Source organism: Macrobrachium rosenbergii, chromosome 9, assembly GCF_040412425.1.
Source record: "Macrobrachium rosenbergii isolate ZJJX-2024 chromosome 9, ASM4041242v1, whole genome shotgun sequence".
Lineage (NCBI taxonomy): Eukaryota > Metazoa > Arthropoda > Malacostraca > Decapoda > Palaemonidae > Macrobrachium > Macrobrachium rosenbergii.
In genome coordinates this window covers 35,309,437-35,329,569 of record NC_089749.1, presented here as the reverse complement: position 1 = coordinate 35,329,569, position 20,133 = coordinate 35,309,437, and the positions used below count along the sequence as shown (strand labels likewise).

Below are 20,133 nucleotides of genomic sequence, written 5' to 3'. Positions count from 1 at the left end.
ATTTTGAAGAGACGAGTGTCCTTGGAAGCAAAGGCAGAATTTATGTAAGCTTTGTTAAATATTATTATTATTATTATTATTATTATTATTATTAAAATAATAATTAATAATAATAAAAGTAAAACTTTATTATTATTATTATTCGTATTATTCAATAGCTACGCTTTTTCTACTTAAAAAAAATTCCCATGATACTTAGCAGTGATAAGTGTCCTTATTCAGAGGAGGGTCCATTTGCTGTGGATGGAATCAAAACGGTTTTTGTTTCCATCACTGTAATGTCGATTTTCCATACTGTGACAAGGTTTTCCATTTCCCCTGCTACGGTTACCTCTAATTTCAAAGCTCATCTTTATAGTTTGTATCAAGGATTAATCCATAGTTCAGAATCATCCTTAATATCAACCATTCCATAAATATACACAAAAAGCCGAACAGTATAGAGTGCCCCGTGACCCTCAATCTACCCACACAACCCCACCCACTCACCGCGCCGCTCACCCGACTGTCTTGTATGCACTTTCTCACGTCCTGGGTTAACGTTAAGGCTCTTATGTTCCAGCATCTCTTCCACAGTTACAGTATCTGACAGAATTGTCTGTTTCCCTGTATTCATTTCTACCGAAATTTTGAAATGACGTCCACTTTTCCTTTTTCCAGCCTTTTGTGGTATCTTTACAGTCCCAAACCTTCAGCCGGAATATGAACGGCTGAAGGTTTGGGACTGTAAAGATACCACAAAAGGCTGGAAAAAGGAAAAGTGGAAAATGAATAAAGGGAAACAGACAATTCTGTCAGATACTGTAACTGTGGAAGAGATGCTGGAACATAAGAGCCTTAACGTTAACCCAGGACGTGAGAAAGTGCATACAAGACAGGGTGAGCGGGGCGCGGTGAGTGGGTGGGGTTGTGTGGGTTGATTGAGGGTCATGGGGCACTCTATACTGTTCGGCTTTTTGTGTTTATATATGGAATGGTTGATATTAAGGATGATTCTGAACTATGGGTTTATCCTTGATACAAACTATAAAGATGAGCTTTGAAACTAGAGGTAACCGTAGCAGGGGAAATGGAAAACCCTGTCACAGTATGGAAAATCGACATTACAGTGATGGAAACAAAAACTGTTTTGATTCCATCCACAGCAAACGGACACTCCTCTGAATAAGGACACTTATCACTGCTAAGTATCATGGGAATTTTTTTAAGTAGAAAAATGCAGCTATTGAATAATACGAATACCAGTAAGCCACTATAATATGATTAAAGATAATACTCACAATAATATTAATAATAATAATATAAGTTTTATTATTATTATTATTATTATTATTATTATTACTATTATTATTATTATTATTCAGAACATGAACCCTATTCATATGGAACAAGCTCACAGGGGCCACTGACTTGGAGTTCAAGCTTCCAAAGAATATGGTGTTCTGTTGAGAGAAGCAACAGAAAGATGAGATCAGTTATTAGAAAAGAAAAACTAAAATAACAAATTAGCAAATAAATAAATAAAACGAAGTAAATTATAAAGTACAAAAATTTAAGGTAATAATGCAATGCATCTTCGCTTGAACTTTTGAGGTTCCAGTTGCACAATATCCTCAGGAAGACTGTTGCACAGTCCCATGGTGTGAGGAATAAATGACCTATGAAACTGAGAAGTTCAACAGCCAGGCACATTTACTACATACTGGTGATGCTGTTCAGCAAACTGATCGCTTTCGGCAGAATCAAGGACCAAATGTGAATGTGAAAGATCTGTTAAAATACAACTTATGAAAAATTGACAAACAAGAGACCATCCGTTGATGGTCCATGTCATAACTGCTTTGTTAGGGAATAGAAACCTAACACCACAAACCACTCTATCTCAGAGAGACAAATCTCTGGCAGAATCAGACACCCACACCGAAGAACAATAATCTACTAAAGGAAGGACAAATGGCCTAAGGCAGGTTGCGTTGATTTTATCACTGATATAAATATATGAGGCCTTACGAACAATACCTTACTTTCGTCCGGCATTTGCCGACACTTTCATTTGATGTTTCTCAAAGGTACACTAAGTATAGACAGAGTTTCAGACTCATTTAGCAGAGTTCGGTCCAACTGAAGGGGAGGATGAGGTGGAAAATTAGTATGAGATCTACTGATCATTAGCGTTTCTGTTTTGCTGGAGTTCAGCCTCATACCCCACCAACTACGCCATTCAATAATCCGCTCCATGTCCCGATTAAGACTAAGGGCAGTTCCATTTCTCTTAAGAGGAGACTTTACAACACCCACAAGTGTTGCATAGTCGGTATACTGAACAATTTTGTTTTCCAGGCCAACAACCATATCACTTGTATACACTAAAATTAACAGCGGACCTAGAACACTACCCTGTGAACTCCAGACACTATAGGTCTTGGTTCGTTAAAGATTCCATCAACAGCCTACCTGTAAGGAAATCTTGCAGTAATCCTAAAATACTAGCATACGAACCTACGCTTTCTTAGATGGATTTAAGTGTGCATCGAATCTATTTGAATGACTCTACACTCAAAACTCTTGTCAAAGTTCCCTTGCAAATGGCATGTTAAATCTAAAAGAGCATCGTAAGTGCCAAACGGCTCCCTATATGCATATTGACTTTCAGCTAATAGGCCATTAGATTTCCCATACTTGTAAATTCATTTAAAAATAAGTTTTTCTGCAACCTATATAGAGCGTAGGAAAAATAGAAATTGGCATGTAGTTACAGCAGTCTGCAGATGTGCTAGTCTTTGGAACAGGCATGGTAATATTAAGTTTGCGGTTCGTCCGCAAAGCTATTATGTCGACATAAAAATCCATAGAATGAACCAAACAAAAACTTCTTTCAGTTTTCTTCTGAAGATGGAAAGAGAAACCCACAAGATTCTTGTGTATAACTTGTTTACTGGTAAATATTTACATATTACTTTGATCTCGAGCACTTTCAGGTCCTAACTGTGACCCTTTTTCAAGAGATGAGGAAGTCAGGCTGGTTCAAGGCCCAGCAATCTTCTGGAACTTCTTCTCCCTGTGCTGTCATTTATATGATGGCTGTCTTGGTTTCCATTCTCTTGAGCGTTGTTAAACTCCTCCTGTCGGTCTGATATCCTGATCTGATGGTCAGTGGTATTAACCCTTGTGGTATGTGAGTAATCACCATCGGTCTGTTGGGCAGGAGACCTAACCTCCAGGTCAGAAGGGTCGATCTTAGCTTCTTTTAATATTAAAGATCGGCTTATGGGATCTTCTGAGGTAAATCCTTTGTTTCCTTCTATCACTTTAATCTGTCTGATGAATGCCCCTTCCACTACCTTCCTATGACTGATGTTATTGCTTTTGTATATAAGCCTACTGTTTTTAAAATCCATCCTATGGTCCTTTTCCCAACAATGCCTAGCTATAGCCCTCCCTTGTGAGTTGAGCTGTACTGCCCTTCTGCGTTCTTGAATTCTAGTCCTTATTCCCCTACCTGTTTCACCCACATATTTGTCTCCACAATTGTTGCAATTAATTATGGAAACAAATATGTGGGTGAAACAGGAAGGAGAATAAGGACTAGAATCCAAGAACACCAGGAGGGCAGTACAGCTCAACTCACAGGGGAGTGCTATAGCTAGGCATTGTTGGGAATATACTAATTTTGGGAGACAGAACACTAGAAACCTTTTTAAAAAAAATAACGGTAAGATACCATCAGGATCTTATCCCCTATCTGTCAAGGTAAGTTTCGTAACAGCCCTAGAGCAAAATGCAAAGTTTGTAAGAACACGCCCAAGATGACAAGTATTAGGGAGATGAACATCCTCGACTAATTGCTTAGCTTCAAAAGCTCGACGAAGTAGTACCGCCTTTTCTTTAAGGCCAGCAACCAATCTACCATCATCTCTTAATAGTGGTGGAATGGAAGACAAGCCTGACCCAAAGATATAGTCGGGATGTTAAAAGATTAATGCCCTTTGATAAATACATCAATAATAAATCCATTAAAAATACCTGAAAGTCGGTACAAAAAATTTCTGACAGTCTAATGGCGTATGTATTGGAAACAGTACATTTACTTACTCATTTTTCTAGTACGTGCATCAGAAATGGCTTTAAACTGATAACTTCGTGAAGTCACAAATAGGTTGTATGTGTATTATTATTTCATGGTTTTTAAAACTTTTGTAAAGTTGACATATTTGTATAAAAACCCATTGCGATAAGGTTCTATAAATAGTCACTTACTTTCAAAGAGAAGAACAGTCATTATGTTTCTCTTTAAAATTCTACAGGTTAAATCCTCAGCCACTCTAGTCAAATCCATAGCCAGCCATTCTCTCTCTAGCACTAAGTTACTCAGGACCGAAACGAAAACACTTTTACAATAAAACTATCTATCTGCGTCTAAGCCCTTTGTTGTTACTGGTGGTCCTAGCCGGAACAATGACCTTCAACGTCACTGACAAAGGTGCTGGCCCTTACGTAAACAACCACTGATTTATTCATGGGAGATTTAAGTCGTTCCTGCATAGACAGAGCGGCGTTTTAAACTGCTTGCGTGCACACCAACTACAATAGGGATTAAATGGCATTTCGAACTACTTCCACAAGCGACGCGTAGAGAATGCAAATGCATGCAATATTTGTAGTCAGTTACAATTTTTCATAATGTGTACCATTTTCACATTTGACCGAATATAGTTTATTCTTGAAAGATTTGCATACAAAAGATGTTCTCCCAAGATTGTTTTTCTATAACTTCCAGTGAATTTATTATTAACTTATCTATATATACACCTCATATCGGCAATATTCCTTCAATGTGTTTAAAATGCAAAGTATATCATATATCCATTTGAAATTCTACCTAACAGATTATATATTTAAAATATCCACATACACATGTTAAATCAATTTAATGTGATATAGCAGAGTAGAATCACGACACTACGTGAGTATTTACTGCCGCCTTACTTGTTTTCAACCTAATGAAATACAACCTCCTAAATGGAAGTAAGTGCGTTGCTCAGCAAAAAAGCCAACGCACAAGTATAATCTAAACTCACTTAACTTACTTTAACCGAAAAACGTACACTATATCGTCTATAAAATCTAGACAATCATGCAACAACTATACTGTTACCCAGTTGTTACGTCAGGAAGACTAATCTATAATTCAAACTTAGTTTCATTTTGGTCAAGATTTAGGTGTCTGGTATTGCGACAGAATTCATCAGGCAGAATTTCATAATGCATTTTTGAATTCAGCACGCGAAGGCCTCTGTGGGCAAGTAAAAGCTTAAAAGGAAGCCTCAGTTAATCCTTTACCCCACCTCTCTCTCTCTCTCTCTCTCTCTCTCTCTCTCTCTCTCTCTCTCTCTCTCTCTCTCTCTCTCCCAATCCTCGCACAAAGCTGAGCCAAAGAGGACATATTTTGCGACGTGCAAAGAGCGCTCTCAGAGGCTATTTTGCACGCCCTCCTCCACGTTTATGAAATTGCCTTTCGGCACCAGTTTATAGTTCGGAGAGCGAAGGCGTCGACATCAGTCTGTCTACGTAAGCTGTTCATGGCACCAAGTGATCGTCCTTCATTGTAAAATATGATGGCATCTCCCTGAACTGACACGAAACAGATTTGGAAAGATGCAAGGAATTTACAGCTACGATTTTCATACTCTATTAAAATACGCTCTCGTCTAATGACACTTCGACTACAATTCATAAAATAAAATTTTTCCTCTTCTGAATAAAACTCTGATTCTCATTTTAAGTAAAGAGCAATTGTCACTCATTTCTGCTTTCTGCAATTCAGAAAACCTTTACCTTGATGTGATGAGAATACTAATATTTATCAACAAAAGGCAATGACTTCTGAACAGCACATCGATTCTTATACTCACTAGAAGACACCTAATTAGATAGTAATTTCCATGAAAAAACCAACATCTACGCTCTGTACTGGAAAAGGCATTAAATAAGATTTTCACTATTTGAAAAGGACGCAGACTCTTACTTTTGAAAAGTGTACAGATCTTCCATTCCTAAATGATCACATATTCTCACTGCTAAATAGGGCACTCATTTTTTCCTTTCCTGAAGCGGTCACCGATCCCCTCTTCTGAAAGGGAGACATGCGGCCGGGCGAGCTAATATACAAGCCAGCTGAACCTACCTACATCATCTTTTGTCAATTAAATTATAAATGTACTGAGTTACTAAGAGAGAGAGAGAGAGAGAGAGAGAGACTCCTCCCATGAAAACACTATTGACAAAGTCCTCCTCTTGGCACCACTGGCACCAAAGTAAAGACTTGACACTTTCATTGTCTACGAACAAAAGAGACCGTTTAACCTTAGCTACTTTGAATCTCCCGGTTTTCGTTTTGTTTTCCGGCATCAGCGAATGATCTGCTTCTCTTCTTTAATACACATGCATGTAATAATAATAATAATAATAATAATAATAATAATAATAATAATAATAATAATAATAATAATAATAATAATAATAATAATAATAATGAAAGAAGAAGAAGAAGAAGAAGAAGAAGAAGAAGAAGAAGAAGAAGAAGAAGAAGAAGAAGAAGAAGAAGAAGAAGAAGAATTCTAGTGACTTGATCAACGACAACAACGACACTAACGTTTACGACTACGACAAGCAAAACAACAAGACTGAATCATAAACATCAAAACACCAACATTAATCCATGCAACGGGAGCTCTTTGGCAGACAATAGCCTACGCGCTAATATTTCATTTTTGCATGAATAATAACCCACAAAAAAACCACATAGCCGAAAATATACTGCTCTCTCATAGTCAATAAATGAGGACTTTCGGTGATTCATGCATGATATATACAGTAGGCTAAAGTTTACTTATCATCAAATGAGAAATAAAAGAAAAAAATATTCGTCAAATCTGAATGATCTTTATCAAAAAAAGGGACGTGGAAATCTACTCAAAAGCTTTGGTCACGAACATATACTGAAATTCTCTCACCTGTTTCTTGTTTCTTAATCAGTTATAAGTGCGATAGCTGTAAACGTTATATTCATCAAATATACAATAATTAAGTCTAATTTCATGTTTTGTACAGTATCCTTTTTTTGTTTAATAAAATAAATATTGATATTTTGTGAGATGCAACATACGAATATGCTTATCTCAACTAACCATGATGCCATCAATATTACTATCAACTACATTACCAAAAACCACAACAAAAATTACAATAATGACCAATGTCATGATAATAAGACATGGATAATGATGATATAACATTAATGATAGTTCTCATGTTCTAGGTTAACAAATCGTACAAGAACAAAATTCATTACTAACATGTAAACATTCAAACAACAATGAGATCCATCTCTGCTTTACAAAATTTGTAATCATACGTAAGTAAAGAAGAACTGCGTATTGCCAAGACATTCCGTGAAACTGAACAGCTCACCCTTTCCTTTACAAAGCAGTTCATTTCCCATATTCAGAAATAAGAAAGATGGATAAAAACTACTCGACCAATGTTCTGAAGATTACACTCACACACCTACCGTGTCCGCTACCAGGTACATCCCCAGCATCCGGGAGTTAGATACAGGGCTGACGAAACGTTTTCTCAAAAGCATCTATCTATCTGCAGTCTCAAAAGCAACAAACTATTGCAACCACCTTACCAGGTCAAGCAAAAAAAAAAAAAAAAAAAAAAAAAAGAGGCGATAACTCACCTCTCACCTTGTTAGAGCCATCTGTGAGTCCAGGTTACTTTAATGACATGTTTAAGATAATTCCCAAAATGACATGCATTATAGCTAATTTATCTTTCATTAAAAGTGAGAAACATTACAAGAAATAAAAATCACCATCTCGAGGCAATACATATTACACTGCCTAATCTATATTATCCTATTCATCACAATTACTAGCTTCATATTTCATTATTAACATCCTCTCCATATACATTTAACATTTCTAACATATCTTATGGGAAATGCGATGTGTTCACATTCCTCCAAACTACTGGGTTTCTTCTTCATGATTCATATCCTTTCCTTTTATGCTGACCATGAAAAGTGAACTTTTGTTGCATAATAAAAATCTGAAACTAAAATTTCACTAACGCTGCAATAAAGCAGACTGGAAGGGCAAAATCTGACTTTTTAAAGGATATCATGACACTAGCATTTAGCTAGCTAGAAGAATGAAGACATTTAATGCATCATGTTCAGGTTAATTTTAGTTTTAGAATGTGAGGCTCACCTTGAGTGACCTAAATTTTCTGTTAAGCATAACCAGTTGCCTCCGAGGACCGAATAACAGACCACCAGGAACTACGGCAACTGACACGATTACACGAATGAGCACAATTTTCAAAAGTCCCTGTCTTTTCACTTTTCAGTACTGTAGGGTGTTTTCTTGGCCTCATCATTCAATTAGTGTAGTCTGTCTTTAGATTTCTCTAGGTAGAGTTTTAACTTCAGCACCGACTTTAACCCAAGAATTTACATAAATACAAATTACCTTTTAACGATCAAAGCCTAGACTTACTGAGGTCCTTGACAAGACGATTTTCATTATGGTTAAACGTTACTTTATACACAAATGCACTGTTAATAAATGATAAACTAGTACCGATCACAGACACTTAGCCTTCGTTAATAGAATCTTGTAGCATATACCAGTTTTTGTTATTTCTTCAAATCTGCAAATGTAACATTAGTAACTTTCCAAAAAATGTACCAGGTGCAGGGAAGATCCTTATTCTGTACAAGAGTAACCTCTATCAGTCTATGTTAGTGGTTCCTGTGGCCATTTAGTATCCTACAATAGTAGTTGCAGTGGAAGTAGGAAAAAAAAAGTATTTTTAGAAGCATGGCAACAACAGTAGCACCAGCGACAGAAAATTGGTTGTAGTAGTAGTAGTAGTAGTAGTAGTAGTAGTAGTAGTAGTAGTAGTAGTAGTAGTAGCAGCAGCAGCAGCAGCAGCAGCAACAGTAGTAGTAGTAGTAGTAGTAGTAGTAGTAGTAAGACAGCAACAATTTCCCCAGGAATGTGTTCCTCTGCAGAGGACACTAACATTAATCCTAATCATTAATAAGAGAAGCGTCTGCCGAAGCACAAGAGAGACAGAAGGCTGACTTACGCCGATCAGCATCATCAGGAGGAGGAGGAGAGAAACCGACGAAGGCGAAGACCCCACCTGGCAGTACCGCAGGAGCTGAGGGGAACGCAGGTCCCAGAGGGAGAAGAAGAGCCGGCAGGCGGTCCATACATCGGCTCACCACTCCCGTGTTGGCTGGATTACCACCACAACCAGATGCTACGTACTCACAATGCTCTTTTGTTCCTCTGACTTTTCGTGTCACTCTTTCTTTCAGATTTTGCTTTGCATATCAATATTCCCAGGTGGTAGAAAGAGGGTCCATAGGGGATTTCGTAGGTTATAAGGAGTGAGTGCTAATAAGGACTGCTATGTTAATGATTTAAATGAAATACACATATTTTTTTCTTTTTTGTGATTTTTTTTTATTGAAGAAAGCTTATTCTATAGGGAGGGTTGGAGTGGCTTAGTACATTTTAAGTAGGGCGCACCAGCAACACGCGAGTGGTTACCTTTTTTCGCCGAGAGAGGGCAGCAGCAAGCGGGTGGGAAATTAAAAAAAAAAAAATCAGAAGGCTTGGGTAGCTGGGAACATATTGGCAACAAGCAGAGACAACAAACACGCACACACACTTAAAATACATATACAGTACATATATAATAAAATGGCACAAAAACAAGAAAAGCGCTGCGTCAAACAAACCAAAAAAAAAAAATTGTGGTTATGCACTAGATAACTAAATATTCCAAAACTAACAGACTTAAAGCTAACCCACGTTAAAGCTTCGTTAAAATGCCCGACAATTCACAGTTAAGAGGTGTTGGTTTTAGGCCCAAAGAAAGTGATAGGGGGACAGGTGGTGGATGGGGAGGGGTGGATGGGACGGGATGGGGTGACATTGTCTAATGATCCCTCGGGTTGGTTGGCTATAAAGAGAAACAGAGAAAGGATAAACAAGACTTGTAAAGCAAGACGACGAGTTCCTAAATTTCTGTATTTACATATTTTCAAAAATTACAGTTTACAGAGCACTGTGTAATCCTAAAAAATGCAGATGTGACTCAAACTGTTTAAATTTACTTTGAAAAAATGTGTATATCCTCTATAAAACACATAGCTTTCTTTAAATGGAAAGGAATTATGTTTTTCATGAAACAAAAGGCATCAAATTACTTGGTAAAAACCTTATGTGCAAGAGTGTATTTCATATGTCACAGTACAAGTATAGATATCTTAATGTAAAAGCAATGCTGAATAGAAAACGAAATCAACAACAGGAAAGAAACGTGTACTGTTACCCAAAACTCACACTCGCTCTACCACACAAAAAGCGAAATAAATAAACGACAGGAAACTTATATTCTATTAGCGAGACGCTTTCTCTCTCTTCCTCTCTTTGTCACACACCTACACATACGCATACAATAGCGAGCGCGCAAACACGCGCAGGGATTCACGACCCCATAATGCATAATATCTATATTAACAGTATGGTTCATCTAGCTCTGGGAGACTGAGCAAATACGTGTCTCACAGGCCATCTGATGTAACAACATCACTATTTATTTATTCAGTCTTGCTAGATCCGGAATTCAAACACGTTATTGAAAATGAAATGACTGAATATTCAAAATCATTCCACTTGCATAACCCAACGGTTACAAATAGCTCCATTTTTTATCCGCCTTCCGTGGATTCTAAAGTTTGGGAAAATTCCATTAAAACTTCTTTTCCTGAACTGACTGAACTTTTAAGTGTTCATTACTTTCTCAAAAATGATCGTAAGAACCTCCCTCTCATTTAACCCTTGATGAACTCGCCGACATTTTCATTCTCAGTACAAAAAAATCTGAGCAAGTTATTTTGACACCTACCGGTTTTTATTTCCACTTCAACCTATTCACAATTAGGCTGATCGGACACAAACAATAAAAATTTGAATATAAGGGAACTGGAGCGACCTAGATTGTACCAGACTAGAAACGACCCCAATTTTAACCACTGTACTCATTGTGTATGATTTTGTATATCGCAAACATGCATGTGTACATAATTGTATATACACACTTATACACTTACACACTCATAGACACACAAACACACGCATATATATAATATATATATAATATATATATATATATATATATATATATATATATATATATATATATATATATATTTTTATATATATATATATATATATATATATATATATATATATATATATATATATATATATATATCTATCTACTATATATTCACAACATCTGTCCTCGTATTATAACCGCTGCAACAGCCACTTCAACTTCTCGATTTCCTGGTAATTCTATTTTGGTATACAATTCCACTGAAATGACTGAAGAAATTCTACCTCCCAAGTGGCATCCGAACCAGCCCGGTAAAAAAACAGAGGTCAATGCTAACCAACTGAGGTAAAAACGAGGAACGAGAAGTTAAGAAGTCACCGATGCAATTTACATACATACATACATATAAATGTACGTACACACACACACACACACATATATATATATATATATATATATATATATATATATATATATATATATATATATATATATATATATATATATATAATATGAAGAATTCACTATAGCATTCACTCTAAAACTAAAAGCCTATTTTACTTAGTCAATTCATTATGGTCTTCCCAACGGAGAAACATGCAAAAGGTTCAACTAAAAATTAACTCTAAGCCTTCATACCAAACGGCAATACCAAAAGCGCCAATTTCAAAGCAAAAGTTAACTTCAGAAACAAACCAAAAAGCCTTGAACTTTTATCAAATTTCTGTAGCCAGATCATTGCAGTACAAAACTATGAGAGGTTCTCTCTTATTTGATTCCCCAGAAGCACTTTCAAATAAAAAGAAATATAATGAAATGAGCCAAAAATAATGATAATAAGAATAATAATCATCCAAACATGGCATAAAGAAGACAAAGAGTTTTGAGAGAGAGAGAGAGAGAGAGAGAGAGAGAGAGAGAGAGAGAGAGAGAGAGAGAGAGAGAGAGAGAGGGCATTTTCAGAGTCCTGAAACGTCCACTTACTCCAAGGGGGGTGAGGGAGTTCCTTTTCTTCTCGCTGATTTGCATGAGGCGTTCGATGTCTTCGTCAGGGTGGGTGACGGTGGAATTGTCGGTGGAGGAGGCCAAGGAGCCCGCCGACTCCCTCCCGGAGGTTCGCCCGACGGAGCCAACGAGAGGAGAGGGCGACCCACTCTTCTGCCCGATGCCCTCCTCCAGACTACCCGTCGACTCATCTGCAATGAACGACAAAATGCCCTTTAGTATCAAAGGTTCCATGGAACTGAAGTGGCGTCTGTCTATGTTTAAAATATAGGATATATGTATTTATTTTCTGTGAAACGGCATATACACATTAAACATGTACATCTCATGCAGGCTAAACATACAAAATACACGCGTACGGCTGCACAATAAATTCAAACATACAAACACACAAATATGCGGTTTACGAGTTGAAAATGCCTTTTAAAAAGTGTAAAAGATTTGAACTGAGGTATCTTTTAACATAAACATCGCCTTCGTTGCTGATAAGTCAAGTCCCCTATCCTTAAGCTAAGGTGGAAATCAAAGGTGAGTTATGTACCCAGAGGAGTAACATTGCTCCTTCAACCTCAGTCAACTGGAACAGGCTCATGCTGGCCTGAGTGTGCTTTTTTACGCCACCCTGAAACCCTTTCACAGATAGGCGACTGAAAGGATACGGTTTTAGCAAATTATGCTTGCTTAATTACAACCCATCCAATACCACTTTCAATTGTAGCCCAACTTTTCAAGAGAGTTAGAATGTAAATATTTAATATGTAGATATATATATATATATATATATATATATATATATATATATATATATATATATATATAGATAGATAGATAGATAGATAGATAGATAGATAGATAGATAGATAGATAGATAAATAGATAGATAGATACAATATATATATAATGTATATATACATATGTATATTTATTGTGTGTGTGTGTGATTAATGAGACAGTAAGCAAATGTCTAGTGCAAGCGTACTTCTAGTTCTCGTCCAGTAAGATGGAAATAATTACCAGGTCATTAACAGTCAAAAGACATGTCAACTACTTATATAACCATAGACATGAGGGCGATATACTTTAAACGAAACTAGAGTTCCCGGCAGATATACCTTTTACAGAGGCAAGCGGTTAAAAAAATAAATATTTTATGCTGATGAAATCAATCTAATTCCACTTACGCAATTAAACAAAGAAGGTCACAAAAAATATGCAAATTTGATCATGCAACGCATGCCTTGGCCGTCAAGACAGGTCGATGTTGCCAAATTTAGATAGAAAAAAAAGGACATAACTTCCTTGGACACGAGTGACGACTTTCATGAGGGACTCTCTCTCTCTCTCTCTCTCTCTCTCTCTCTCTCTCTCTCTCTCTCTCTCCTGTGAATGAGGAAAAAATGTACCCTACTTAAACTACTTTCGATAAAGAAACGATGAAAAGCTAATTCGCATATTACACAACATCAAAATTAGAACCCGATATTTCGAACGTTCTTGCGATTCTAGAAAGCAGATATCACTTTTCATCAGTCATCAGTAACAAAACATTCATAGGCAAACAAACAATCGAGTACACCACAGAAATACACACAAACATTAATAATGTGAGACCATTTCAATTCACTTTATACAACCATAAAATAAGAACATGACTTTGGCCGTGGATGTTCTGACACAATGAAATGTCTTTTAATTCTAGATCCCTAAGCCTTAATTGAACGTTCCTGACCAGAATGAAATTTGAGAGCTCAGTGAAATAAAGCGTGTAGTATATTTCTGTCGTTTCTATGTATTCGTAAAGCTAAGTGGCTATTATAATACAGAGAGAGAGAGAGAGAGAGAGAGAGAGAGAGAGAGAGAGAGAGGGGAGGGTGTTTGGGGTCTGTCTTGAACACACTTTGAACACAAAGAATAAAATCGAGCGTAATTGCTATATATAGCTGAGCTGTTTCACTACATTCGAAACAGAATTCATTCACTCATTCATTCATTCTAAACCACAAGGATCTGTTCAGACGAAGTGAATCAATCTGTTTGCAGCGCTTTTGAGAAAAGGTCCAAATCAGTTTCAATGACGCCATGACGCTTAATAAGCTTACAGAGAATTTCCCAGTGATAGGTTTAAAACTCACTACTCACTGCATTTTACCTGGATTTCTTTGTTTGATTTCAATGGGGCTTTGTAAACACCGATGCAATACGCACACGTACATGTAGAGAGAGCAAGACAGCGTTTCTCTTTACATGGGAGATGAAACACAGGCACCAAAATATATTTTGGGTATAAATTTGAGAAAAAATGTAACATCTGAAGCAAGTATACAGAAATGACAAAAACACATACATACATTTTATATATATATATATATATATATATATATATATATATATATATATATATATATATATATATATATATATATATATATATATATATATATATGTGTGTGTGTGTGTGTGTGTGTGTGTGTGTGTGTGTGTGTGTGTGAATATATCGTGAAATATGACCATCCAATTTTTTCCATTTTCAACCTTGTTAGCGAAACACCATAGAAATTTGGGCGCCCTTGTTCATTAACAAATCATGGAATCCGTAATGATTAGACGGGGTCTTCACAGAGCGCGTTCAAAGAGAATCAATATCTCATGTCATCGGGTTTTCCTGTGAACCAGATGATGCATATCCATTTACTTATTTTTTGTAAATCGCTCTCCACAAGTAAACACCATGTCTTCGTCAGCCGTCTGAGAAAGAGAGGGATATCGCCAATAAGACCACATTCAAACGGTGCCCTTCGTTTCCTTTGTATATACTTTTTACTACTTGCATGATGATGCATACATTTATGTCAAGTGGGACTTCTAAACGCATTATGAACACTTCGAGCACACCTTCCAACCCAGCCCCAACACAACAAAAGCTAAAGGATAAACAATTACAGTTTCCTTCCACAATTAGAACACTCGAGTCAAAGTAAACAGGTTTTATATAGGAGAGACTAACCAGTACACACATAATTACAAATAATTCGAGACTGTTCCCTACTGAATCCTGATTCGGATCCTTAGCGGAAATTGCAAATTACCATAAAAACTGCTGGGGGGATTCACGGTAATCACACATACACAAATATTCTACATGGATTACAGACGGGATAATGCCATACGCTCGAAACAGCGCTCTATATCTCCCATATGACAAGAAATGTGACAACAAACAGTTCCTGGATAAACTTGTAGGTGTTTATGACACACCCCTTCTGATGACAGGAGTGAAGACCAATGCCTAATTATCACACATTATCGATGATTTGGTCCATCAGCGAACAAATACGAAGACATTAAAGGCGTGATCACACTGACTATTCCTTGTGTAGTGGTTCAAGCGCTCAACGCGTTTTTCCAAACAGCGGCTTCGGGATTCCACTTCCTATTCAGAGGATTCTGGTGTTGGTATTCAGCAATTGGAGTCAAGTTGAGGAAGAGATCGCTGCATGGTGATTGTTTCCACGCACATACAACGGTTCTTGCTTTACATGTCAGTGGGGTGGCTACATCGCCCACGAGATGTGGAACATAAAAAAAAGGGGAGGTTTACACAACCTTGTGTGTCCTGTAAAGGCGTCAAACGCCTCTTCATTTCTGCATTAATCACGCCATGTATATTACCTGTTATTATCTCATATTTTTTATATCTCTCTCTCCATACGCATTACTGTCCGGCCTTTTCGCCGATGTATGTAACTACTTTGTACGTTTATTGTAACGCAAATTATTCTCATTTATATGTCATCTAACAAACGCAAATTCTTGCCCAAATGCGTGACATGGGAATCCACAGGTCGGTCACTTCCTTTCCGTCCGCATTCCTCAATGCATACCTGGTTTCCGAGAAATAAATCAGTCATACCCAGACCTGTCTTCTTGAACCTCACAGCCCTTTCTCGATTCCTTCGACTCATCTCTTTGAACATCAATTTCTCACGAATAAGAAACGCAAAAAGCAAAAAGGATCCGGGGCCTTGGGAAGGGTCATTCATTGCACTTTCTTTTACTTTCTCCATAACGGAGAAGAGTCAGGGAAAACTCAAGTAGAAACACTGCTAGCACGTCGACAAAATACACTACCAAGGAAACATGACGCTATCACTCAATTATTACAGATACACAGGTCTTAATAACATCTCTTGAAATCAAAGTTTGCCTTTAAATTGTCTTGAAATAAAAACTGATTAGATGAAGATATGACACAAATACATTCACTGTACATTCGTTAATACCAGATACGTACATGCATAATAAAAACAGTACTATCAACTGGAGATATTATACGCGTAAACGCTATAAAATAAAATTGCATACAAACCTATGTAAATTAGCCATAATGAATATAAGAAAATACACACTATTTCCGCTAAAAAGACAGATACTGATTTACATGCATACGACAAACATACACACACACATACATAAACGCACACATAAATATATGTACATTTGCTTTTATTCAGGAAAGGCTATACAAGTCAGGTTGCAAAATGTCGTCTACAAATTTCAAAATTAGCCGGGCGTCAGCCATCTCGAATTTCCTCATTCACGGGGTCGAGGTGGAAAAGAGGGATATGAATTTTCGTTTATACACTACCAGCAAGCATCCAATTTACTGTTCACGAAATTGGAAAAATATGCATTCCAAGAGATATATATAAATATATAAATATACATATATATATATATATATATATATATATATATATATATATATATATATATATATATATATATACATACATACATACATACATACATACATACACACATACATACCGTATACGCTGAAGTTATATACAGAAATAAACGCGTCTACATAAATATTGCAAAAGGTGTGCACGCACAACGCACGCGTAAATTTGCAAAAGATCTAAATCTCCTCAATTGCACGTGATGTACTTTACACTGGCTGATTAATCGGCTTACGAGGAAATGTCCTTCTTCATAACTCCAACACAAAGGCAAGTTCGGAGCGATAAGACGTCAGGATACAAACACCGTAGTTGCCAGTTCTTTGATTCCCAGTGAGGCAGAAACACCCTTTCAGCCATGAAATATAACGGGGCTTAATGACATGCAATCTTCACTGTTACTGTCTCTGTCACGGCAAGGGAATTATAATAGACTTACTTTAGCATCTATTATTGTACGGACTGTCTTTCGTGCAACGGTCATCTCTCTCCAATATATTTATCCAACACACACACACACACACATATATATATATATATATATATATATATATATATATATATATATATATATATATATATATATATATATATATAGTATATATATATATATATATATATATATATATATATATATATATATATATATATATATATATATATTATATATATTTCACAAATTCCAAACTGGGCACCCTTATTTTCACACAAAAAATTTTATTCAGCGAAACCCCAGAGATGAATGCTTCTTAGACATACTTATATATATATATATATATATATATATATATATATATATATATATATATATATATATATATATATATATATATATATATATTTCTGATATCAGAACTCCATGGAAAGCAAGGGCGTTACCCACTGGGCTTTCCACCTGAGAGACCTGGGTTCGATCCCGACGTGAGTCAGAAATTTATTTCTGTTCCACACGTGATTGTGTGTTGATGATTTCTATATATATATATATATATATATATATATATATATATATATATATATATATATATATATATATAAAATAAAAAAAACCTTGTGTTATATTAAGATATTCTCTTCTAAATTTGGTGCAAATATGAAGCTTACCTATAGAACGACATAGCATCCTCGACTCACATAATACATAGCAAGTGTGTGTGTATGCATAAGTCTTATAACACAGAAAAAGGCATCAAAATATTAAACAAGTCAAAAATGCGCCGAAGTTTCTTCGGAACAATCGAGTTTTCTGTACAGTGTATAATGCTGTATGAGCTGTGGCCCATGAACCTGTCCTATAGCGTTGCCGAACGCACGATCATGGCTAACTTTAACCTTAAATAAAATAAAAATTACTGAGGTTAGAGGGCTGCAATTCGGTATGTTTGATGATTGGAGGGTGGATGATCAACATACCAATTTGCAGCCCTCTAGCCTCAGTAGTTTTTAAGGTCTGAGGGCGGACAGAAAAGTGCGGACGGACAGACTAAACCATCACAATAGTTTTCTTTTACAGAAAACTAAAACGGCTTTACCTTAAAAGTACTAATTAAAAAAATGTGTCGTAAGTTTATTTTTCTAACTGAAATCCCTTGATCCTCTCCATTCACTAAATAACAACAGTACGCAAGGCTACAAGAAAGCACAAAGGAAGACAGGATACAATACACGAGTGCAATGTTATAAAGCGTTTAAAATGTTTTTCCTTTCCTACCGAAACCCTTCGCACACAAAATGCTGCAACAAACGAAATGCAAACTTTTACAGATTACATTTTATGCCCGTTTCCCTTTCGTATCGTACCTTCCCTTTGCAATCCAGTCTGTCTCTGTTCCCACAAAAAGTTGTCAACCAGAGAGTATCAAATGGAAGGACATCTAAAGCCTAAGAATTTACTCGCTTTATTGTTGGTGCCTCATTGTGTGAAATTCGACCAACGACTTGAACTGGCCTGTCCTCCGCATCACATCTAGCACCTTCAGGCTTCACTTTTATAAATATGAAAAACTTAACGAAAGAAAATATTAATTAGCTAAAATAAATACAGATATGTTGATAAAGACTTGAACTGGGAGAACGAGTGAATTCATTTATCATCATGAAAATGAACGAAATTAACTTTGAATTTGTAAATAAAATTGACACACCGCACACATACGTACAGTTAGTCATAGTTAAAAATGACAGATAGCCAGTCTTTTAATGGAGTCATAAACGATGAATAAAAGGACAGTAGATAAAACAGTAAAATCAAGGAAACTTACCACCACAAGAAAAACATTCACCCATACACTAAACCTTTACGAACCCTAAAAGCGGAGACGGGCCCACAAAACATAACGCCCAAATAAGGATTTGAAAAGGATGAGCGAAACATGCGTGAAAAAGGGAAAGGAAAGTGAAAATAAGAGAAGAAAAAACATTACCCCTCACGTCACTGTCATGAACACAGGGGTCCCTCCGGACGTCCATTCTTTTTACGCAGACGACCACCTTTCTCCCCCGTAATTAAACAATGACGCCCATTATTTGCCCATAGACAGACAACAAACAAAGTCTAAAGAATTTTTGTGGACAATGGTCGGAAGCGGTGGTTAAACATTTTCCTATTAAAGAGACTCAAATGAAAATAAATGATTAAGATTTGATCTTGTATTTGTCTGCTACTTGTTTTACATACTCGTTTATAGATCACAGCTCACATGTTGGGAATACGAATGAAGTCAACAGACAAGCCACAGCAGAAGACAAATACAAAAGCAAACAGGTAAATAGAATTAAAAGAATAGATGGGTCTTTTATTCTCACAAAGGTAAATGGGTCTTTACATTTAGAGAGAGAGAGAGAGAGAGAGAGAGAGAGAGAGAGAGAGAGAGAGAGAGAGAGAGAGAGAGAGAGAGAGAGAACTCACGTCGACAAATAAATATGTGTCCTGTTCCGCAACAATTACTAGTTCAAAGGAAACATGAACATAAATACTCAGACGTCGTGAGATTATGATTATTCTTGAATCGAGCCCCTCCCCTATCTCTCTCTCTCTCTCTCTCTCATACGCAATAAAAAATGCTCCATGACATGCGAATTGAAGTAATAACGGTATAAAGACAGGTGTCTACAAAATTATTCATCGTATGTAATAATCGATAGTAACATGGATGCTGGATGCTGCGATTTTGAGAAAACG

The 20,133-nt window shown here is 36.4% G+C and overlaps 1 protein-coding gene across 8 annotated transcripts in view; it reads right to left on the bottom strand.

Annotated features, from left to right (window-relative positions):
• The window catches only part of LOC136841688 (uncharacterized), a 595,588-nt gene that overhangs the window by 43,277 nt on the left and 532,178 nt on the right, over positions 1–20,133 (bottom strand). For all 8 annotated transcript variants that reach the window (XM_067108885.1, XM_067108886.1, XM_067108884.1 and 5 more), the window contains one exon: positions 12,190–12,401. In XM_067108885.1, coding sequence (XP_066964986.1) covers positions 12,190–12,401 — 212 coding nt within the window. The remainder of the gene's footprint in view (positions 1–12,189; positions 12,402–20,133) is intronic.